General features: G+C 56.3%; 1 protein-coding gene across 1 annotated transcript in view; it reads right to left on the reverse strand.

The window, feature by feature from the left end:
• Nucleotides 1–167: 167 nt before the first annotated feature.
• Nucleotides 168–19,586, reverse strand: part of PSD (pleckstrin and Sec7 domain containing) — a 35,660-nt gene continuing 16,241 nt past the window's right edge. The window contains exons 5-16 of the mRNA XM_059851469.1: nucleotides 18,846–19,040; nucleotides 18,231–18,311; nucleotides 17,566–17,678; nucleotides 16,663–16,721; nucleotides 16,041–16,130; nucleotides 6,542–6,585; nucleotides 5,138–5,316; nucleotides 4,289–4,359; nucleotides 3,559–3,716; nucleotides 3,091–3,235; nucleotides 2,344–2,487; nucleotides 168–2,089 (exon numbers count right to left, since the gene is read on the reverse strand). Of these exons, the coding sequence (XP_059707452.1) occupies nucleotides 1,850–2,089; nucleotides 2,344–2,487; nucleotides 3,091–3,235; nucleotides 3,559–3,716; nucleotides 4,289–4,359; nucleotides 5,138–5,316; nucleotides 6,542–6,585; nucleotides 16,041–16,130; nucleotides 16,663–16,721; nucleotides 17,566–17,678; nucleotides 18,231–18,311; nucleotides 18,846–19,040 (1,519 nt within the window). The 3' untranslated portion in view covers nucleotides 168–1,849. The remainder of the gene's footprint in view (nucleotides 2,090–2,343; nucleotides 2,488–3,090; nucleotides 3,236–3,558; nucleotides 3,717–4,288; nucleotides 4,360–5,137; nucleotides 5,317–6,541; nucleotides 6,586–16,040; nucleotides 16,131–16,662; nucleotides 16,722–17,565; nucleotides 17,679–18,230; nucleotides 18,312–18,845; nucleotides 19,041–19,586) is intronic.

A 19,586-nucleotide genomic window follows, 5' to 3' on the forward strand; every position in this document is an offset into this window, starting at 1 on the left:
TGCCCTCCCTCTCTCCAGCCCCAGCAGTGAGCTGGGTGCTAACCCCCCTGAACCCTGCCTGGGTCTGAAGCCTGGCAGTGAGGAGACAGCTGCCAGCCCCTCCTCAGCATCCCTCAGTGCTGGGGCTGTCCCCAGCCGTGGGGAAGAAACACATCGCACCCAAGAAGTGAAGAGCGAGTTTTACTTCAGTAACTGAGAGAAGAAGCTGTACAAAGGTTTTTTTTTTTCCCCACCACCCCCCCAAGCCACCTGGGGCAATGGTGGTTGTTTTTTTTTTTTGGTTTTTTTTTTTTTTTTTTTTTTTTTTTTTGCAATAGACTCAAAAGAGCAGAATAAAAAGTTTTGACACATTCGCAAAGTCAGTGCTGAAACCAGGCAGGTCCCAGGCGGCTGAGAACTGCGTGTGTGCCAGCCCCTGGTCACAGCCCTTCACTGTGCCTGGACCCCTTTTTGGACAATCCTGCAGCTGTGCTCCATCACTTGCACCTTGCTCTAGACAAGCATCCTTCAGCCCACTTTGGAGTGGTGAGGGCTGCCCCAGCCTGCCCCTCACCTTGGCAAGGAGGGAGCCTGTTGCTGAGGACACAGCTGCACCAGTGCTGCCGCAGCATGAGGACTGCAGCACTACAGACCAGGCTTTGCTGGTAGCCTCTGAGATCCCAGTCATGCATTGGAAAAGAGATGGGAAGAAAAGCTGGCTCCAGCCTGTACTGGACCCATAGGGCAGGGGCACTCTCACATCAACCCTGGCTCCAGGGGTTACCACTCCACAGCAAGTACTTACACACTGCTGCCCACCATGCCCTGGGTAGGATGCTCACACCCAGGCTGCTGCAAACAGAGCCCGTCCAAGCTGCCAGCAGTGGGTGGTGGGAAATGGGGGTCATGAAGCACCGGTGCATCAGCCTCCCATGCAGCCAAACGTGCAGCAATGGGTGCTGCCATCTCAAGACTGCCTCCTTGGAACTGGCAGCCACAGGTCTGTCTCCCCAAAGGGTTGCTGGTGCTGAAGTGGTGCTGGGGAGCAGGCAGCAGCAGTACACACAGTAGCCCACGCTCAGCTTGCTGTAGGGCGGGGGCATGGGGAGCTGGATCGCCCCCTGAGTCCTTTTAAAAACCCCTTTCCCCCAGAATGCACTGCCTACAAGATATGGCTGGGTTTGTGGTTTTGTTTTTTTTTTAAACAGTTCCCAAAAAGCATCAAAAGTAGCCCCAAAAAAAAAACCTTCCTCGTGGTCAGCTTGATCTGGTACTAAAAAGTGCAAAACTGTATCACAAAAACTGTTCAAAAGTTGTAAGAAAGCAGGGAGGGTGCAGAGGTGACTGAGGTGGCAGGGAAGGGACCAGGTGCTGTTGCCCTGGCTTCCCTAGCCACCAGCCCTAAGAGAGGGGACAGTCTAGGGCTGGCCCCCTCCCATCTACCCCCATGGCACAATGGAGCTGGAGAAGCAGCCGCTGGCTTTGTTTTGCGGCATTTGTCTTTTTTTTTTTTTTTTAAGCCATTGAAGAATTGAGCCCAGCGGGTAGGTTTCAGTTGCTCCCTCTCCCCAGGGCAGCAAGAGTAGGTCCTGCAAGCAAGTGCAGGACAAGGAGGGGCAGGAACAAGTCTGATGGGGCCAGGCAGCTCCTGCAGGCAAGGACTGGGGTCCGTCCTGCTCTGCCACTGTCTCCGGTGGAGGGGCCATGGCCCTGCATGGCTGGTGCTGGCGGCTGCAGAAGGGCTGTCACCCCCTCCAGCTCGTGCCGCAGACAGACGGACACATGCAGGGTCTCGGCAGGCACACGGCCTCCACCCCTGTGCCAGGGGAACAGGAACAGAGCTGCAGTGCAGGCAGCTGAGACCCCACACTTAGGACTTCTGGGGGTGGCCAGGGGGCTGGCGGCCGCTGCGCTCTGAGACGTTGCGCTTCACCTTGGTGGTCGTGCTGGAGGGCTCTGCGTTGAGTGAGGGGCTGGAGCGGGACTTTTTCAGGCCATCGTCCTCCCCACCCACTGTGTCAAAGAGGGTGGACTCAAATGCTGCCAGGTCCTCGGAGCCAGCCTTCAGCTTGGCCCGCAGCAGCATGGCATAGGTGCCATAGCGGGATTTCTGAGGAGCACAGTGCAGCAGAGAGAGAGGTTGGCAAGCTGGCTACTGTCCTACGGCCAGCATCCCTGCAGGGGGGGATGCTCATGGTCCCTCCAGCCCAGCCAGCATCCCGGGGCAGAGGAATGCTCATGGTCCTAGACCATGGCAGTGGCAGTGTAATTCAGCTGATGGGATGGGTTGGTCCCATCACTGAGGATGGCCAAACAGGTAGGGGCAGAGGGCCTGAGGGCAGAGGGGGACATCTTCCAGCTTACCTCAAATTCCAGGTACTCTTCCTTCTGCTTTAGCTCCTCATACTCCTTGCCTTTCACCTTCTTCTCAGGCAGGGAGGAACGATGCTCCAGCAGCTCTGCTGACATGGTCTTGAACTTGGTCTCATGGTTCTTCACCTGCTCTTCCTGGGGAAAGGTGGCACCATGTCAGTGCCCTGCTCCGTCCCCCTGGTAGTGTGAGATGGCCAGGGACAGAACAGGTTTTTCCCCTTCTAGGAGTGGCCAGGATCTCAGCTTCTGCTGCTGGGTTGGATTTTTTTTTTTTTTTTTTCTTAAACAGGCAAAATCACAGGCTCTTGGGGGCAATCTGCTCTCACCTCATAGGGGGGCTGACTGCAGTCTTAAAGCAGAATTTAATCCCTCTGAAACTAGGCTGGTGGTTTTTTTTAAATCCATTCTGCTCTATGAATAACTGCCCTGGTATGCACGAGTGCCAGCTAATCCCCCCAGTCAGTTGCCTTTCAAGGTCCCTGACAGGACCTTGCAAGCCGTGATGTGCGACCACTTTCTCTTCCACGGTCTGACTATCACCTACAGCCCCACTGCAAGGAACTCACTGTCTGCCCCCAGTCTCAGTACCCCTTTTCTCTGTCTCCCCCTTGGCCCTTCACCTCACTGGGTAGGCAGCTGGGTGCATGGCACCACACAGATTCCCCCGCAGGGAAGTGTGCCACTGGCAGATCTGGAGCTCTGTCCCAGGCTCACCACTGCCCCCCCAGTGTGGCCCACCTGAGACAGCCTGGTGCAGGAGCTGGGCAGCAGAGGGCGGCTGAACTTCTTCTGGGAGCCGATGGCTGCGGGGAAGGGGGGCGCAGAGAACATGGCTGCCACCACGTTGATGCGCGTGATCCACGAGTGCATCTGTTCGGGGTTCCTGAGGAAAAAGCCTGTGTGTATTTTGGCCTATCTTTGTCAAAGACAGAGGGATCTGCTCCACAGACGAGGTCTGAGTCCCCCAGGCCTGACCCTGGCCAACCATGGCACCTGGGATTCTACCCACAGCCAACCTGAGCCCATCAGGGTAGGAAAAAGAGGAGCTGGGCAAAGCTCAGCACTGACACCAGGTCCCTCTCCTTCCAGAAAGGGCCAGGACAGGAGAGAACAAGGTTGCCCTAAGCCCCATCCCACCCTAGACTCAAGTCAGGGGAGCTCCTATGCTCCAGCATAGGGCCCAGCCAGGGATCCTGAAGGACTCACTGTGCTTGGAAAAGGAAGACCCTCCAGTCAGCTGTCCTGAGGTAGAAGACATTGGGTCGCTTGCTGTAGTCAGATGCCCGTGTGGCAAGCGAATGGTGGATGCTAATAGCATTCTTCAGTTCCTCTTCTGCCAGTGCCTTCCCAGGCTTATACTCCTCCTGCAAATCATGGGATGTTTCAGAGCCAGCTCAGGGATGCACCCCACCGTGAGTCAGCCCTGAGGTTTCAGGAACTGCAGACTAGTGCTGGCTGTGGCAGGGCTTGGAGATCACCCTTCACCAGGCAGCTGTGGACTCTGCTTCCAGCTCGTGCTACACCCCTGGAGAGAAACTACACAATCCAGGCCCATTGGCTTGGCAACAGCCCAGGGGACTGTTCCCCACTGCCCCCAGTTCCCTCTGTGTGTGCCTGCAGGAAACTGGATGTGCAGCCCAACCCTCCACTCAGGGGAAAGACCCTGGTGCCCTTCTCCTCCCAGCCAAGCCCCCTGCACGCAGTGCTCTCAGTTAGCAGTGCCTTTCACTGCTCAAGCTGTACCCAAGCACCCTGGAAACAGGGATGCCACCAGGTCCCCAGGCAACAGCTCAGGCATAGAGGGTGCTGAGTCTGCTTAGGTGAGGCTTTGCAATGCTCTGTGCTGCAGGTCCTCTCTGACTGCTGTGGAGACTGCTCTCTCTGGACTGGGTACAATCCCTGTCCCTGGTGCGGATGTGGGTGGCATGCTGCCTACCTTCTGCAGGTAGAGAATCATTCCCTTCAGGATGGCGTGGAAGGGCTTCCAGCCGCGCTTCCCTCGGGGTGCTGCCAGGGAGGAGAGAGCAGCTCAGACATCAGCATCAGAATCGAGAGGGGGGATAAGCCTCTCCCCCGACCCTCCCTCAGCCAGCCCTGCCACGACGCACGTCAGCCCACCCCCGGGACGGGCAGCACGCCAGGACTGTCCCTGCGCACCTGAGCCCGTGCAGGCCACGTGGCTGGCAGATGGTGCTGCTGGCAGGGGGGCCGCGCTGCCTCCCGGGGCCAGCGCTGGGCCGCGCTCCCCCTGTGCTCCCGCCTCGCTGCTTGTGCTCAGCTTCACCACTGCCTCCGTGCTCGGGCATGGGGACAAGGCAGTGCTGCCTGCCAGGTAATGCTGGCTTTGAAGGGCAGCTGCATCTAATCACTTCTAGGCAGCATTAGACGGCCAGGGCTTATGAGGGATTTTATGGGGAATACGGTGAACGTGCCCGGCAGTGCCCAGCCAGCTGCAGCCCGCTGTGTGCCTTGTCTATCACACCACAGGACACTTCCCTTCATCCATACAATCCTGTGGCGGGGTTGCAACCCCCAGATACCCCACCCCACCATCCTGCCTGCCCCCTTCCCAGTGCTGTGAGCAGGGAGAGGCTTTCCAGCTCCCCAGCCTAAGGGCTGAATTATGCCTGGCACAAGCCAGACAGATGGGACACTGATGCTGGAGGCTGGCATAAAGCTACAGATGGACATCACATAGTGACTCCCACCCTGCTTTCCATTCAGTTCTGGAGTTCACTGGTGCCCTCTTGCCCCAAGTGCCCCCATGGGCTCCCCAGGCACCCACTTTTCTTGCAGTCGGGATCGGCGTGGATCTTGCGGACTAACAGCCCGTGCTTGTAAGTGGCAATGCTGGCGTCCTGGGAAAAGTCCAGAAAGGGGTTACTGCCGCTGCTGATGCGCTTGATGGACTTTGGGTTGGGATCTGCCAGCTCTGAGAGGGACTTTCTCAGCTCCTCTTCATCTCTGCCAATCAGATTTGGGTGGGGAAAGAGTTTGTTACCTTTCTGGGGACAGCAAATACAAAGTTCCCCACTGGTCAGTGCCACTTTTAGGCCTGGCTTCTGAAAGGGAAGCCAGGAGGAGCAGGACAGGATGCGCAGTGTTCCATCAGCACGGTGAGCATTCCAAACCTAGCCATGCCCATGCGCCCCTGTCTCTCTAGACAGCTGAGGTGCTGCGTGGTCCCTTGAAAGACAAGGCACTGGGCTTTTGCTGCTGAATCAGGGTGGGATCCCTGCCTGCCCCAGGGAGTGAGAAGCCTTTTTTTGGGTAGGACTGCAACAGATGCCAGCCAGGCTGACTAGCCAGGACTGATGGAGGAGCAGTACCCAAGGCTTGGCACTACCACAGCCCCCCAGCCCATGGCATACAGGCTCACAGGTCTCCAGTTGGTAGGAAGGAGGGTGTAGAATGGACTGCCCCTACAAAAAGAGACCCAGGCTCTGGTCCCCACTTTTTATGGGTGGCAGCCAAACTACAGGGCCCAGAGCCAGAGGCAAAGGGATGCAGGGAGACTGGTGGGAAGGCCTTGGGCAGTGCCATCCAAGGGCAGGAACAGGTGTGGGCAGGATGTAGGCAGCCTGCTCCCACTGGGTCACAGGCCCTCACTATGGGCAGGCTGCACCGGTGCCACTCCCCCGTCCGCAGGAAGATGTGGGAGCCCAGAGCTGCTGCCTCCCCACTCCCTCAGCCGCTCACTGCTAATTAAACCCCTCAGCATCTGCCGGCGTCTCCATGGCAGCGGTCGAGTGCATCGCTCAGCGCTGGGTAGCAGCGGGCTGATTAATCCCTGCAGCGCAGGCGCTGCCGCTCCTGCTGCCGGAGATGGCAGCTGTGGGCGAGGGTGCAGGCACCCTGTGGGGCCCTGGCACAGCCACAGCACCTCCAGAGCCTGTCTATTCCCACCCGGGCACAGCCACCAAGGCACAAACCCAGGCCGAAGCTGCAAGAAGCCAACCTCAGGTGGCTTTTCCCCAGAACGCTGGAGAAGGGGCTCCATGGCAGTGCTGAGGGTTGCCAGGGGTCCATTGCCTGCACCCCAGCCCAGCCTATCCCAAGCTCTCTCTCCTTTCCTCATCCTCACAGGGGTGGCTGCCTTGCGGCATCATGGTTTGTGCAGCCTCTGGGGCTAGGTGGATTCCCTGCCCACCCAGTGCCATGCAGCAGCATCCCCTGCAGAGGTACTCACATGGCCCACTGCAGCTTCTCGTTCTTGATGGAGCCGTACAGCGCCTGCAGAGAGAAGAGTGGGGGTCAGCAGGACAGCGGTGCCAGGCTGGGGGTCTGCTCTGGGGAACAGAGGAGGCACACCAGACTGGCTCAGGGACTCTGGAGGTTAAGGTAACCCCATGTTAGTTTGTTCCAGTCCAGATCTGTCCTGGCTAGGCTAGCCAGTTGACCTCTATTTAAGGTTACAGACAACTCGTCCTGGGGACCATGGGATCTGCAAACCCCTCCAGCCCAAAGAAATGCTGGGGACAGCCTGGCATTTTGCCCTCCCCTACCCTTTGTCTCTACCTGCCTGTGACAGTGCCACAGTGTTAGCAGCATAGTGAGGCATACCTAACATTTCCAAGTGCTTGGGAGATCTGTTTCTCCCTATTCCAAGGTGTTCCAGGCTGGTAAAAATGACAACTTTCAGGAGGCCTGAGCCCAAGGAGAGCAAGCTTTGGGGACAGACTTCATTGGTGCATGTCTTCACCCTGCTCAGTGGAACCTCAGCCTGCTCCAGGGCCTCCAGAAGCTCCAGGGCCTCCAGAAGCTCCATGCCACAAGAGACCACAGCCAACAACTTCACTGCAGTCAGTCACCCACCCTGGACTGGCAGAGACCAGCTCATGGCAGCATCCAGCATTCCCTGGCAATGCACTGCTCCTACAGGAGCACACTTTGTGAGAGACTTCAGCACTGCTGGCCCTGCACTGGCAGAGAGCCTAGCATGCTGTCCTTCATGAGGCCCTCAGAGAACCTTGTCCTCTTGGCTGGACAAGACAGGAGCTTGGAGTGGCTGTGGCCTGTCTCTACCCCTTCCCCAGCACTTCCAAACACTTCTCCCTCCTTGGAGATGCAAACAACACCCATCTGAGAAAGGCAGGGTCAGCTGCCTGTATTTCTGCACAGGAACAAGCTAAGCCTGCCTGCAGCAGGATACTGCAGGGCCCCACTCCCAAGTGTTTGTCCAGTTTGAGCTGGGTGCAAGCCAGCAGTGCTCAGCACGGTTCTGCAGTCAGGGAGGCTCCAGAGAGGGTTTCAATACAGTGCTCACAGAGGGCTTCAAAGCAAGATCTGGAAGGCATCATCCTTGAAGGGAAATAATCGAGTCTTGCACAGGCCGTTCATGCAGCTGTCAACATCCATCACTGGGCCGGAGACTGCTGCTGAGAAATCTTGCTGGTGGCTGAGAAAGTACAGCTGGAGGTGTGCAGGGGCCCGGGAACGCTGGCCAGCAGACAGTCCCCAGCGGTGTCTGGGGCAGGGACATCCATCACTCCCAAGAGGTGCAGCAGCCAGGCTGGAGCAGGAACCCAGCTCCTTCCACACTTTCCCATTGGGAAATGCTGGCATAGCACCAGCTTGTTTCTCAGAGGAGGAAAGGATCGTCTCAGTCTAGCAGGTAGAAAGTAGGGTTCAGTTCTCTCCTGGGAAGACAGGAGACCTATAAAGAGGTAATGGCCCCAGAGCCTGAGAGAAGATTTGATCCCCTTCATGCACTCCCAGTGCCAGAGGGGCAGGATGCTAACTTGTGAGCAGGAGGTACCGACCAGTGGGCTGGCAGCAAGGCAGCCAGAGGAGCAGATACTTAGAGAAGAATCTGGGAGGAAAAAAGAAATCCAAAGCCATGCAGAACATAATCTGGGAGCAGAGCAGGGGGATAAGCAGGATCTCAGAGCAATGTAGATGATAAGGAGTCACTATGGGAAACAGAAGGGAAGGGATCTAACTGCCAGGGATGCAGCTGAAAAATAATGAGAATGAACAGGCACAAAAAGGAGACTAAAATTAATGGCACAGAGTAGTGGGCACTGGAAACAGCAGAAAACCACCTCAGAAAGAGCGGGCAGAATGGCACACAAGCCTTGGCTTCCATCTGGCTCCCTGGTGATACATAGAAGGGTCAGCTCCCTGCCCCAAGGAAGGGAGATGTGAGTCAGCTGAGCAGGGATTTTGGAGGGCTGGAGAGGACCCCAGCCCTGTGCAAGGCTTGCAGAAAGATTGCTGCTAAATGATGAGTGAACGAGCCAATAGAAGAAGATGCTTGAGGAGTAATTTGGGATGGCACAGTGCTGGATAACAGCCTGGCAGAATACTATGTTACAAAAACCTGGGCCCTGGGACTCTAGCTGAATACTTCAAAGGCCGAACTGCCTTATGGCTTCAAAAGGCTCCAGCTGCCCTGCTACAAGCCCCGAGAGCATCCCACCAAGCCCATTACCAGCAGGGGCGGCCAAGTACCACCTCAGAGACAGGAAGCAGGGGCTGCTCAACACTCCTGTGCAAGGGGACAGTGAGAGGCAAACAGGAAAACTGTGCTATTAAGAAGGCAACACAAAGCTTTACATCTACACTTATAACCTGCCAAAATTCTGCTTGGCTAAACACCAGCCCCAACCAAAACCAATCTCAGGTACAAGGCTGGTGGACTCAGCCTAAGTCCTAGCTGAGGAGATGCATTGCAGCCACAAAGCCCACCCTGCTGTTCTGGTCCTGTAGCAGAGCCACTGTCTGTCAGTCCACAAAACTCTGGTGCATAGATCGCTTCTGCTGGAGAAGCGCAGGTGACGCAGGTTCCTGAAGCCCAACTCACAAGCACGTCAGCAGAGACCACAGACACCAGATTCATCGATGGCTCAGCAGGTGCCTCTCTCTAGACTCTCTTTGCTCTGTGGGTTCATTTCCCCTGGGCTGAACGTACAGTAACTCTTTGGCATCTCTGAGCTTGCAAGTACTACCCAAGAGAAAGCTGGGCACTGGCCACATGCCACTATGGATGATGACCCCAAGCACGGCTGGGGTTTTTTGCCATCGCTGGGTTATGAGCTCACTGTTGCAGCACGCCAGGCCAATCAGCCAGCTCTGCCCTAGACATGCGCAACGCTAAAGAGACCCAGGAATGTAATGTCCCAGTGGGATTTCTAACTGAATCAACATCTTTCTTTGGTGCTTTCCCTCCCAAAAGCAGGCTGAGAGGCTGTCCGTGTGTCCTGTTCTACTGAATGTCTCAAGGACAGTTGAGGGGCTGCACTGGCAAGAGGCAGGTGGCTCTGATGTTCTAGCCCAGCCATGCTGGGGACAGCCTACATAAGCAGGGCAGGGAGAAGACACCCCCCTTTCAGCTCCTCAGCTCAGATCAGACCAGAGGCAAGACCCAGCGACGGTCTGTGGAGCTGAGCAACAAGCTGGCCTGAACACAGCTTTGGCATGGGACTGAACTGAGGGCTGTAGCCCAGCACTCAAGCAACAGATGAAGGTTGAGGCAGGAATTTCAGCATCCAGATGAGGGTTTTAACCCTTTCTGGAGTGCTTCTTTTATGCATCGTAACTCTTATGGATACATCCCCTTTCCAGTCTGCTAGTTCCTCTGCTAAACACAGTGTTCAGCTCTCCATGCAGCAAGGTGCCTATCAAGGCTCCCCTTCCTCTTTGTCAGCCCTGTGACCAGCCATGGTTTCATGACATTCAAGACAGACTTCACAGCCACCAAGCACCCTCCCTGCAGTCATTCTACCTCTCTCTCTGACTGACAGCATTTAAATATGAAAGCTCAATTGCTGGCTGTCCCCAGCTTTATCTTAGCAAAATCTCTTTGCTACGCCCAGCCACAAAGCTCTGTGAGGTCCCCCAGGCACACAGACGTCCAGCTGCACTGATCCGGGTCAGATCAGGCCCGTATGTCAGACAGAACTGTACCTATATTGAGTCCCTAATTAATTTTGGCAGGTCCCCCGTCGTCTTCCCCCCAGCACCTCCTGCACCTCCACAGCATGCACAACCCATGCTCAAGAACAACTCATCACCTGGCACATACCAGCCCTACTGCGTTCACCATCATGTTCCTCCCTTCCTCCCCTCTGCTGCAGAGGGGTTCCTGTGTGCACACAGAGCAGACTGACTTGGGGACAGCCTTTTTTTCCCGTAGAAGGGGCTGTCACGGGGACAATGTCCTGTGCATCACCTTCCACCCTGCTGCAGTCATGGGTGGCAGCAGGTGACAGCTACCCATCCCGGCCCCACATTTTTGACTCAGTAACATTGTAAGCTGCATCAGCCTCTTTCAAAATATTTAAGCCAGGCAACTATCACCCCCAGGACAGCAGACCCTTCACAGAGCAGCCCCACAGCGCGGGAAGCAGCGACCGAGCGTCTCCCAACGGCATGTTTCCATCCGAGTGCGTCACAACTTAATGCTGCCCCCAGACCGTACTGCGCTATGACAGCACCGCGGCTTGGCACGGCCCCGATGGCCCCACCGGGCTGGTTTTGGCCACGGGGGCAGCCCAAGTAGCTCTGGGGTAACCCTGACTGCTCTGCCTGCGAGGAGGGGGCTGGTGAACGTTCTTCTCCCGCTACTACACCCGAGGCAGGCACCCGACCGAGGCACGACCCGCCCAGAGACAGCCTGTTCGCTTCTTCCCACCTAGGACCGATGCGCACCAGCCTAACAGCTCCAAACAGATGACAGCTCCCAGCGAGCAAGCTCCTGGCAGTAAAAAGCCCTTTTTAGTCCAGCCACTCCTTCCTCCCAAACTCTGTTCGGCTGGGAGCCGGGGCTGCGGCGTTACCCCTCCGCGTTGCCTTGCGGCTCTCCCTGACGCTCAGGTGGGTGCCAGTCTGCCCTGGCTGGGCTGGCCAGGGCACGGCGCAGAGCAACCCTTGGCAGAGAGCCCGCAGAGCCTGTCACTTATGCTAAGCCGTAGGGCAGGTCCCAGCGGTACGGCTCTGTCCTGGATTCCTCTCGCAGCGATGTTTTCGAGCAAGCACTGCTACCAGACCACTATAAGCGGCGCAATGTCACCCAGGTCTTGCCGCGCTCCCGCCACTCCCGCGATCGGGGTGGGATGGCAGGGGGGAGAAATCCAGGCTTGGGGACGGGGACCCTCAGGCGGAAGGGGCATGGTGGAGAACCGGCTCCGCAGAAAGCAGGCAGGAGACGGAGATGGGGCTGGCTGCTCGCTACATCCGTCCCAGGGCTGAGGCTCTTGCAGCGGGCGGGACGGCGACTGTCCGGGCATGTTCACCCGCCCATGTTCCCGCCGGGGCGCAGGGCGCTGAGCATCCCCCCGCAGCGCTCCCCGCTCCCCTGACCCGCCGCTTACCGGCTTCTTCTTTCGGCGGCTTTGGATGCGGCTGACCACCAGGTCGGTGTAGAGCACCGGCTTGAGGGTGCGGGAGCGCTGGGGCCAGCCGTAGCAGAAGGTCTCCACGCCGCGGTAGTTGCGCCCGTAGCGAACCGAGCACATGGAGCGGGACCGCATGCGCCCCGCGCTGCTGTTGATGCTGTTGACGCCGATCATGCTGCCGGCGGCGGCGGGGGGGCGGCGGGGCGCCCGGCGCGGAGCCCGACGGCCCGGCCCTGCCGTGCCCTGCCCTGCCTGCCGCGGCCGCTCTGCCGCCGCCGCCTGTTGAAGCGGGGCCGGGCCGGGCCGGGCTCGGCGGCGGCTCCCGACAGAGGCGGGGCTGCCCCGCCCCGCCCGCCGCAGCCAATGGCGGCCCGGCCGGGCTGTGCCGCGCCGGGGGACCGGCGGTGAGCATCCCACCTGGGGGGACTGCATCCCTAATGGTGATGCCGCACGAGTTGCCCGAGCTGCCTCCGGTGCACCACCTCGCCGTCCCTGCCTCCTTTCCGCGGACAGTGGGAGCAGGTGCCTGTGCCTTCCTGGGGGGGCCGCGGTGGTGACATCTCCCGAGCTGTGACATCTCCCGAGTTCCAGGAGCCAGGTGGCACCTCCACTCGGTTCCAGCTGGGCAGGCTTCAGAGCTGCTGCTGCAGCTCGGCTCACGCCAGGGACCTACAACACCTTTAGGAGATGGGCCCAGTGGAGATGTGCTCAGACTTTCCATTTACAGTGCCCACCCCACACTTAAGCGTCTTGCCTGTCCCTCCCAGGTCAGGCCGGAAACAGCAGTAGCTACAGCCACCCAGCTGGTTATGGGCAGGACAAACATGCTTCAGGCAGTTGCTCCTGTGAAGAAGTAAAGAACTGGGCATCCTTGCAGAAAGCACAAGGATCGATACATAATTTAGTTAGGCTTGACTGAGCAGGAGATGCAGCCACTGGAGAGGGGGAATTTTCCACTCTGTCCTAACTGTTTGGCATAGTGATCATTTGACACAATTAGTGAGGGAGGAGGCATGGATGTGAGGCACATCAGATGTACTGGGCTGCCCCTGAAGCCCGGGGGAGCTATGGGAGACAGAGGCAGGGCAGCCCATTGTTCCCAGGGGAAACAGGAAAAAAAAAAAAAATAGCCCAGGGGATTAGACTGAGCAAGCGTTCCTGTGATTATAGCTCAGAGGTGGGAGCCAGGGCTTTCTTCCCACATTGCTAATCACTTACCCAGCACTCTGAGCGTCTGAGCCCTGCTGTTGTGCCTCCAAGCTGGAAGGTGGGGGCCCATCCTACCTTCCTCCCCCGAGGACCCGACTGCATTGTCAGGCTTAATTCATTAACATCTGTGACGTGCTCTGGGCTCCTAGGCTGGCAGGCAGCACAGATTTGGCTCGCTCCTGCAATTGCTAAGCAGTGCTGGTGAGAAATGGGGCCCAATTTGGCCCTACTGTTGTTTCTGCCAGTCAGTGAAGGTTAAGCTAAAAGAGTAAAGAAGATGGGGACAAACTAAGGCTCCACAAAGTGATCAATCACATAAAGGTCAAATCCACATCTGAAATGTAAAGACAATCAGCAATGGTGAGTGAAATCCCAGGGGGCCTGGGCTGGAATCTCACTGTCAAGAGAAAAGCAACATTTCAAGAGCTAACCAAAATACCACCAGCTCCAGGATGTACTGCTTCCACCTCCTTCCTTGTTGCATGGGCAGCTGCTGTCATATGGACACAGGAGTTCAGGCCCAAGCCTGCAGATGTGGGCATCTTCGGGCACAGCATTATGTGGGTTCTTATATCCCTGGCATGGCTCCATGCCTGATCAGGGGGACATTTCAGCTGGAGAGCTGGGCAGCCCTGCCTGCAGAGTATAGTTCTCTAGGGGAGCTTTCAGAGAAAAAGGGTTTCCAGCAGCACTGCTGGTAAGGCAGCAGCAGTGCTGTGCAGGGCATAGTGAGGCACTGGCAGTGAGGGGGATGTGATGCTCAGCTGTGAAAGCTCTTCAAGTGTTTTCATTGCTTCTGCATAAAAATGGGACTGTTTACACGTATTATCTAGTAGCAGATAAAGTTCTCATCTGACTCAAGCTGCCACATGCTCTCAGGCATCATGCTGCACTTATCTTGGGACTCCCTGCAGCCAGAGATGAGGGGAGTGCTCTGGCTCCCTGTGGGTCTGTTCCTGAGAGGCACAGGGGATGGTGGCCTTGTGCCCCTGCAGCCACCTAGATCCTGCCCTGCTGCCCCAGTTCCCTGGTAGTGAGTGCTTTGGGTGAGAGCCACCTCCAGTGGGGTAGCAGCCTGTGCTATCTACCCAGGCAGGCTTGGAAGAGCCCCAGGACCTTTCTTCTGTGGTGCTGGAGCTGCCCAAGACCCGTTCTACAGCTTTGGGAAGCTCCTGTAAAGCCTGCCTTCCCCTCCCCTTACCCTTAGGAAACGCATGTGCTCCTGGAATGCTAAAATTAGCCAGCCAGCTGTGCGGCACGCTTGCACAGGAGCCTCAGTCCCCAGGCACAGCCCGCCAGCCACGGAGGAAGCTTTCTGCTCGGGGTAACAGGGCTAATGCAGGCTGACACAGCAGCAGGAGAGCCTTTCCCCGTTTGTCTGCCCCTGAGCCTGTGCAGGGACCACAAAGCATCAAACAGCCAAAAGCGCTGGGCAGAAGGGAAGGAGTGTCTTCTCTGGATGAGTTGGCTAAGGCTGCCCAAGATCCCCTTGCCAGTTCTTCTCCCAGCACAAGCCAACAGCACTTTCTCCATCTCACCTGCCCCAGAAACCTACTCCCCCTCGCACGGGCAGGGGGTTTCCAAAGTGGAGCGGTGCTTCAGAAGAGCTGCAGCCTGCCCTGCCTGAGTTCCTCACACTGTCTTTCACTCCCCCTCCCCAGCATGGCTCCTGTACAGAGGCGGCTGGAACACGGCGGTGGGAAGCACCGCAGCTGCAGAGGGAACAGGCCATTTTTAGCAGAGCAGCCTCCCAGCTGCTGGGCAGAGCTGTGCAGGGCTGTGCTGCAGCACTGCAGCCTTCCTCCACTTCCTTACACCCAGCCAAGGCCTTGGCCCCTGCCCATGAGAGAAAGCCTGTAGCTTCATGGCAGTTCCTTGCTGTCCTATTTTCCTCTGTCTGGGATCTGAGGTGGTTAACTTCATCTCATGTGTTTGAACTGCTGGTGTTCTGAGGGGCTGACTTTAATAGGGCAATGCCTCAAGTGGGGGCACTCAACCATGGGGCAGTGAGGGATGCAAAGGGAGCACACCAAGAAGTCTGTGGAGCTCAGATGCTCCAAGGTGTAGCAGCACTGAAGGGCCAGGGTTCACATTTCATAGGTTTCCATCCATTTTGTGTGCTTAAAGCCTTTTCTGGAGCTAGGTTTAAAATTAGAGGAGAATTTTTCCTGAGTAACTCCTTTTACTGGCGAAGTGTGGGCTGAGAGGGAGGACAGCCCTATTGAGAACTGCTGGTAACCCCTTAATGATGGGGTGAGCGACACAACCAGGAATAGACCCACAAAGGCTGAAAAGGGAGCTCAGCTTTTCATCCTCTGTTGCCTTTTTTCATCAACCACCTCCCCCCCGTTGTGGCTCCAGCACCCTGTGGGAACCCATCTTCCACATCACGAGTATTTGCCAACTGCAGCGCTTCATCAACAGCAGCAATTTCTGCCCGGCAGACCCCATGGGAGCTAAGCCTATTCCCAGGGTCTGAGACAGGGAGACAGCAGCTCAGAAAATCCTCCTGAGTGCAGGCAATGCCACAGAAGTGCAGCAGTCCAAGGCCAGAGGTGCTTGCTGAACACTGGTCTCCCTGAACAAGCCCCTGTAGGAACTGGGTCAGGCAGGGAGAAAGCAGAAGTCCCCCAGTCCCACCAGTGTGGTGAGTGCCCAGCTCCGAGGTTTTAACCTCCAGCCCACTCTCCCCATTGCGATGCCTTGCCCTTGTCACCTCTGCCACCAGAGATGGCTCCAGTCCCAGGGCCTGGCCAAAGTTTTGGGCCCCAGTGCTTCAGGGAGTCAGAAAGGGCTGAGTACAACAGGACTGATGGCAGGAAGCCTCTGGCTGCAGCTGGGCAAACCAGCCCGAGTAAGCTGCCCCATGTGTGCTCACTTGCCTGCAATACAGACACAGCAAGAGCAATAAGGGAATCAGAACCCCAGGCAAAGCCCCGGTGTCCTGCTGGGGGAATGGAGCAGCCCGTGTTCCCCTCAGCAAGGCAGGAGCACAACTGCAGGTTCAGGGATCATCACTGCTCTTGCATGTAAATGCATCTCGCATTCACAGCATCTCAGGTAGCCCTCCATGTGATCCAGTCCAAAGTTCTCACTTCTGCTCCTGCTGCTTGGCCAGCCATGGAGAACAACCAAATTTACCTTGAGCAGCTCCTTGGGGAAATCAGTGCCTCCATTGAGTCCCTCCAAGTTGCCAATGAAGTCGGAGCAGGACATTCTCTTCCCAATGTTCTGGGGGAGTCAGGGGGAGAGAAACATCACGATTACCTTTGGGACAGAGGTCATTGCTGGCTGAAGCAGGTCCCACAGCCCAGGAACCAACACACCAATCTCTGCAGAGGGGTGAGGGACCAGCCCGGTCTCTGGAAGGCTGCTTGCAGGTATGGAAGAGACTCCAGGAGTTTTAAATAGCCTCCTTTTTCAAAATTGTGTGCTCCCTGTTCCCAAAGGCAGCTGGTTTTGGCGTCTCATTCCCACCTTCTTTTCCTGTTCAGTTTTCTTTTCTGTCTTTGTTCCACCTCTACATCTTTCAGCTCTGCAAGTCTCCTTCAAAGCCCCGCTCCCTCCTTCATTAGCCCCTCCTCTAATTTAGCCATTCTTGCTTCTCCTCACCAAACACATTAGGGGTGACAAGCTCTTATGGGCCCAGGTCCCATGCCTCCTGCTTGTGAGGCACTGTTCTCACCATTTCCTGAGCACCTACAGTTTCAGGGTGGTGAGGTCAGACAGGGGACAGGCTGGAACAGTGATAGTGGTAACTTACATGTCCATGCAGATCTGTGTTTAGCAGCATCAGGGCGCACGTGAGGGTGTGGGCTCCGTCTGCAGCACAAGCACAGGACAGGAATTAGAGTCCCGAGCCCAGCCCTGCAGCTGGTGCTCCAGTGCTCCAGTGCATCAGCATCTTAGGAAGGCTATGGGGTCTCTGAGCCTCCAAGACAGCACTGAGCCCCCTTCTCCCAGCCTGGAGACAAGGGGACACAGCAGTCACTGCAGTGCTGACAGCCTGCAGGTAAGTAGGTAAGAGGCCGCTGGTTCCAAACCTGAGCATACAAATTCCCTTCCAAGCCTGCTGCCCCTATAGCCAGGCAGTGATGCTGCTGCTAATCCTGCAGAGCTCCTAGCATGGCAAGGTAGGACTGACACAGCCTCTGCCAGCCGGGCAGCCCAAACCTAATCAGTCCCAGAGCCAGCCCAGAGCAGGCCCAGGAGCAGACCCATTCTGTGTGAACGCACACAGAAGTGGTGTGAAGACATGAAATAGTACAAAGCAGGTGTTTGTGCTCCCAAAATGCTAGGCACACAAGTTTCCTCACTTAGATATTCCCTGAGCTGAGGGTCTGAGAGCTGGGGTCTATTTGGTGAGGAGTGTGCTAAGTGTGTCTCTTGTGCTAATCTGCTCAAGGTCAAAATTTAGAATGGGTTGAGCCCTAATTATGCATCATCCAACCAGACCAGGCTTAAAAAAAAATAAAATCTAAAGCATCTGTCATTTGAGGGAAATGACATACAGGGACTATCTTCTAAGGCATCAGTATAGGCTCTCTGCCTGCTCTCTAGTTTCAGTTTGAGCACATTCACTGAACTGACAAACGCATAAGCTCCTCTGAAACACACTCATGCACACACAGACACACAGTCCCCACAGACATGGACAGTTTCTTACCCTCTGAAGAGATGGCATTGGGATTACACTCGTAGTAGCGCTGGGAAAAATGAGCCAGCACTCGCTCTCGCTCTTGCGTCTCTCCCATCAGGGCCAGCTCTTTTAGAAAGGATCTGAAAAAGCAGCAGCAGGATTGGTTGCACATGAAGCTCACTGCAGTTTCTTCAACTGCCCCTGTGGAGGAATGGAGCTGCGCTTTCTGGTTTTGAAACCTTCCTGCGTGCTGGATGAAGCCCTGTTTTGCACAACCTTCCCTCCCTCCAAACCCATTGTGGGACTCTCCTCCAAGTCCACAGCACCATATCCTGCTGGCACATTGCAGAGACCTACAGCCAATCCCAGGAGCTACGCTGGGAAAGGAGGTAGGTGTAACAACCGAAGGATTTGAGTTCAAGACCTGGAAAGTCAGGCCTAGATGAACCAGACTGTCATTCAACTGCACTAACCATTGAGTTAAGACCAGGAGTGTTTTCTCTTGTTTGCATGGCTGAGAGACCATCTTGGAAACCACCCTCTCCATTTAAGAGGATCTCCAGGTGGCAGTCATGGGGTCTGCTTGCTCCTGCAGATCTCTGTGTGGTTGCAGAGCTGCAGAAGGCACAGTCTGTTGGGACTCCACTCTAGTGGCCACCACACGCACACATATACACACACCCAGTTCTGACCTGAGAGCTTGATCCAGACTCATCCCTGTGAACACGAAGAACTTCAGATATTCCCCTGCCACCATCCTGCTGAACTCATTGCTGAAATAGAAAAGGGGGAGGGTGAGAATGAAATCGACCAGCCTATGGGGATAGCCAAAGGCACACAGGGGTTGGGTGGATTCCAGGAGGCTGGGAGCTTCCCAGGGTTGCAAGAAGTGTGCTAGGGACAGAGACACCCCATGCTCCCATGAAACTCAGAGAAGTCATACACAAATTCACTGAGAATACTGAGCATGTAAGAGAAAATGGAGAAGCTATGGAGGGAAGGGCCCCCGAGAGGTCAGCTAGCCATCCCCATGCCCCAACACCTTACTGAAGCATCAAGGATGTAGTCATGGTAGGAAGGCAGGAAAATCTGGATGTCTCCTAGGTTTTAAGACCTTTAGAGGGAACACCTGGTGCAAATGTACCAGTCGTGAGGAGTGGGTAGATCAAGTCGTGGGAGGCTGGCAAGGTCCTGCCATCAGTTCCTTGCCAGCCTGATGCCCTACAAGGGCAGCAGCTGCAGGTGCACTGCGGGTGCAAGTGAGCTCCTTGCAGAATGGAACATTCCTTCCAAATATCCACACGTACTTCTTCCCCAGGTGGCGAGCCACATCTGCTTTTTTAAAGCCATCCAGGTTGTAGAGCCTCTTGGCCAGCCGTTTGGCAGCCTCCAGGTCAGCCTTGTGTCCGTTGGAAAGGGTGTCCGTGCTGCCCAGGGCCAGCTGCTCCACGCTGTCCATCTCCGACTCCGAGTCTGAAACCAGCTGGCTCTGGGGGCGGTCACTGCAATGGGAAGGGACACCCCACGTTAGCCTGCCTACAGATCCCCTCCTTGTTCAGTTTCTCAGGAAATGCATGCTCCTCACCCTGCTTTGGAGACTAGCTACTCACTGCTGGGACCCAGGATGAACTGCACTGGTCAGAGACAATCTGAAGTCAGATAAGGGAGCTAAGGGAAGGTGTAGGAATGCAGGTTTCAGAGGAGGGGTGGGGTGATGGGACAGCACCAGTGACTGACTGGACCAAGGGCACTCAAACCAACATTCATACTGGATGTGGAAGGAAAGGACAACTACTCCAAAGTCCCCCACTCTGAACCTGTGAAATTGTATGTGTGGGCTTAGGCTCTGCCAAGCTCAGTTGTAGCAGAGACTTGAAGCAGAAACGTGCAACATCACATGCTGTCCTACAGCTCTGTACTCATTTTTTAATCTGGACAAACTCCTCGTGCTGCTCTCAAGTGCAGTTTCTACCCAAGACAAGACAACTCTAATTCCTTCATTCACCTTTGCCCACCCACTGATTTCAAAGCACTACAGAGATGGCAGA

This window comes from Haemorhous mexicanus, chromosome 7 (assembly GCF_027477595.1).
Source record: "Haemorhous mexicanus isolate bHaeMex1 chromosome 7, bHaeMex1.pri, whole genome shotgun sequence".
NCBI lineage: Eukaryota > Metazoa > Chordata > Aves > Passeriformes > Fringillidae > Haemorhous > Haemorhous mexicanus.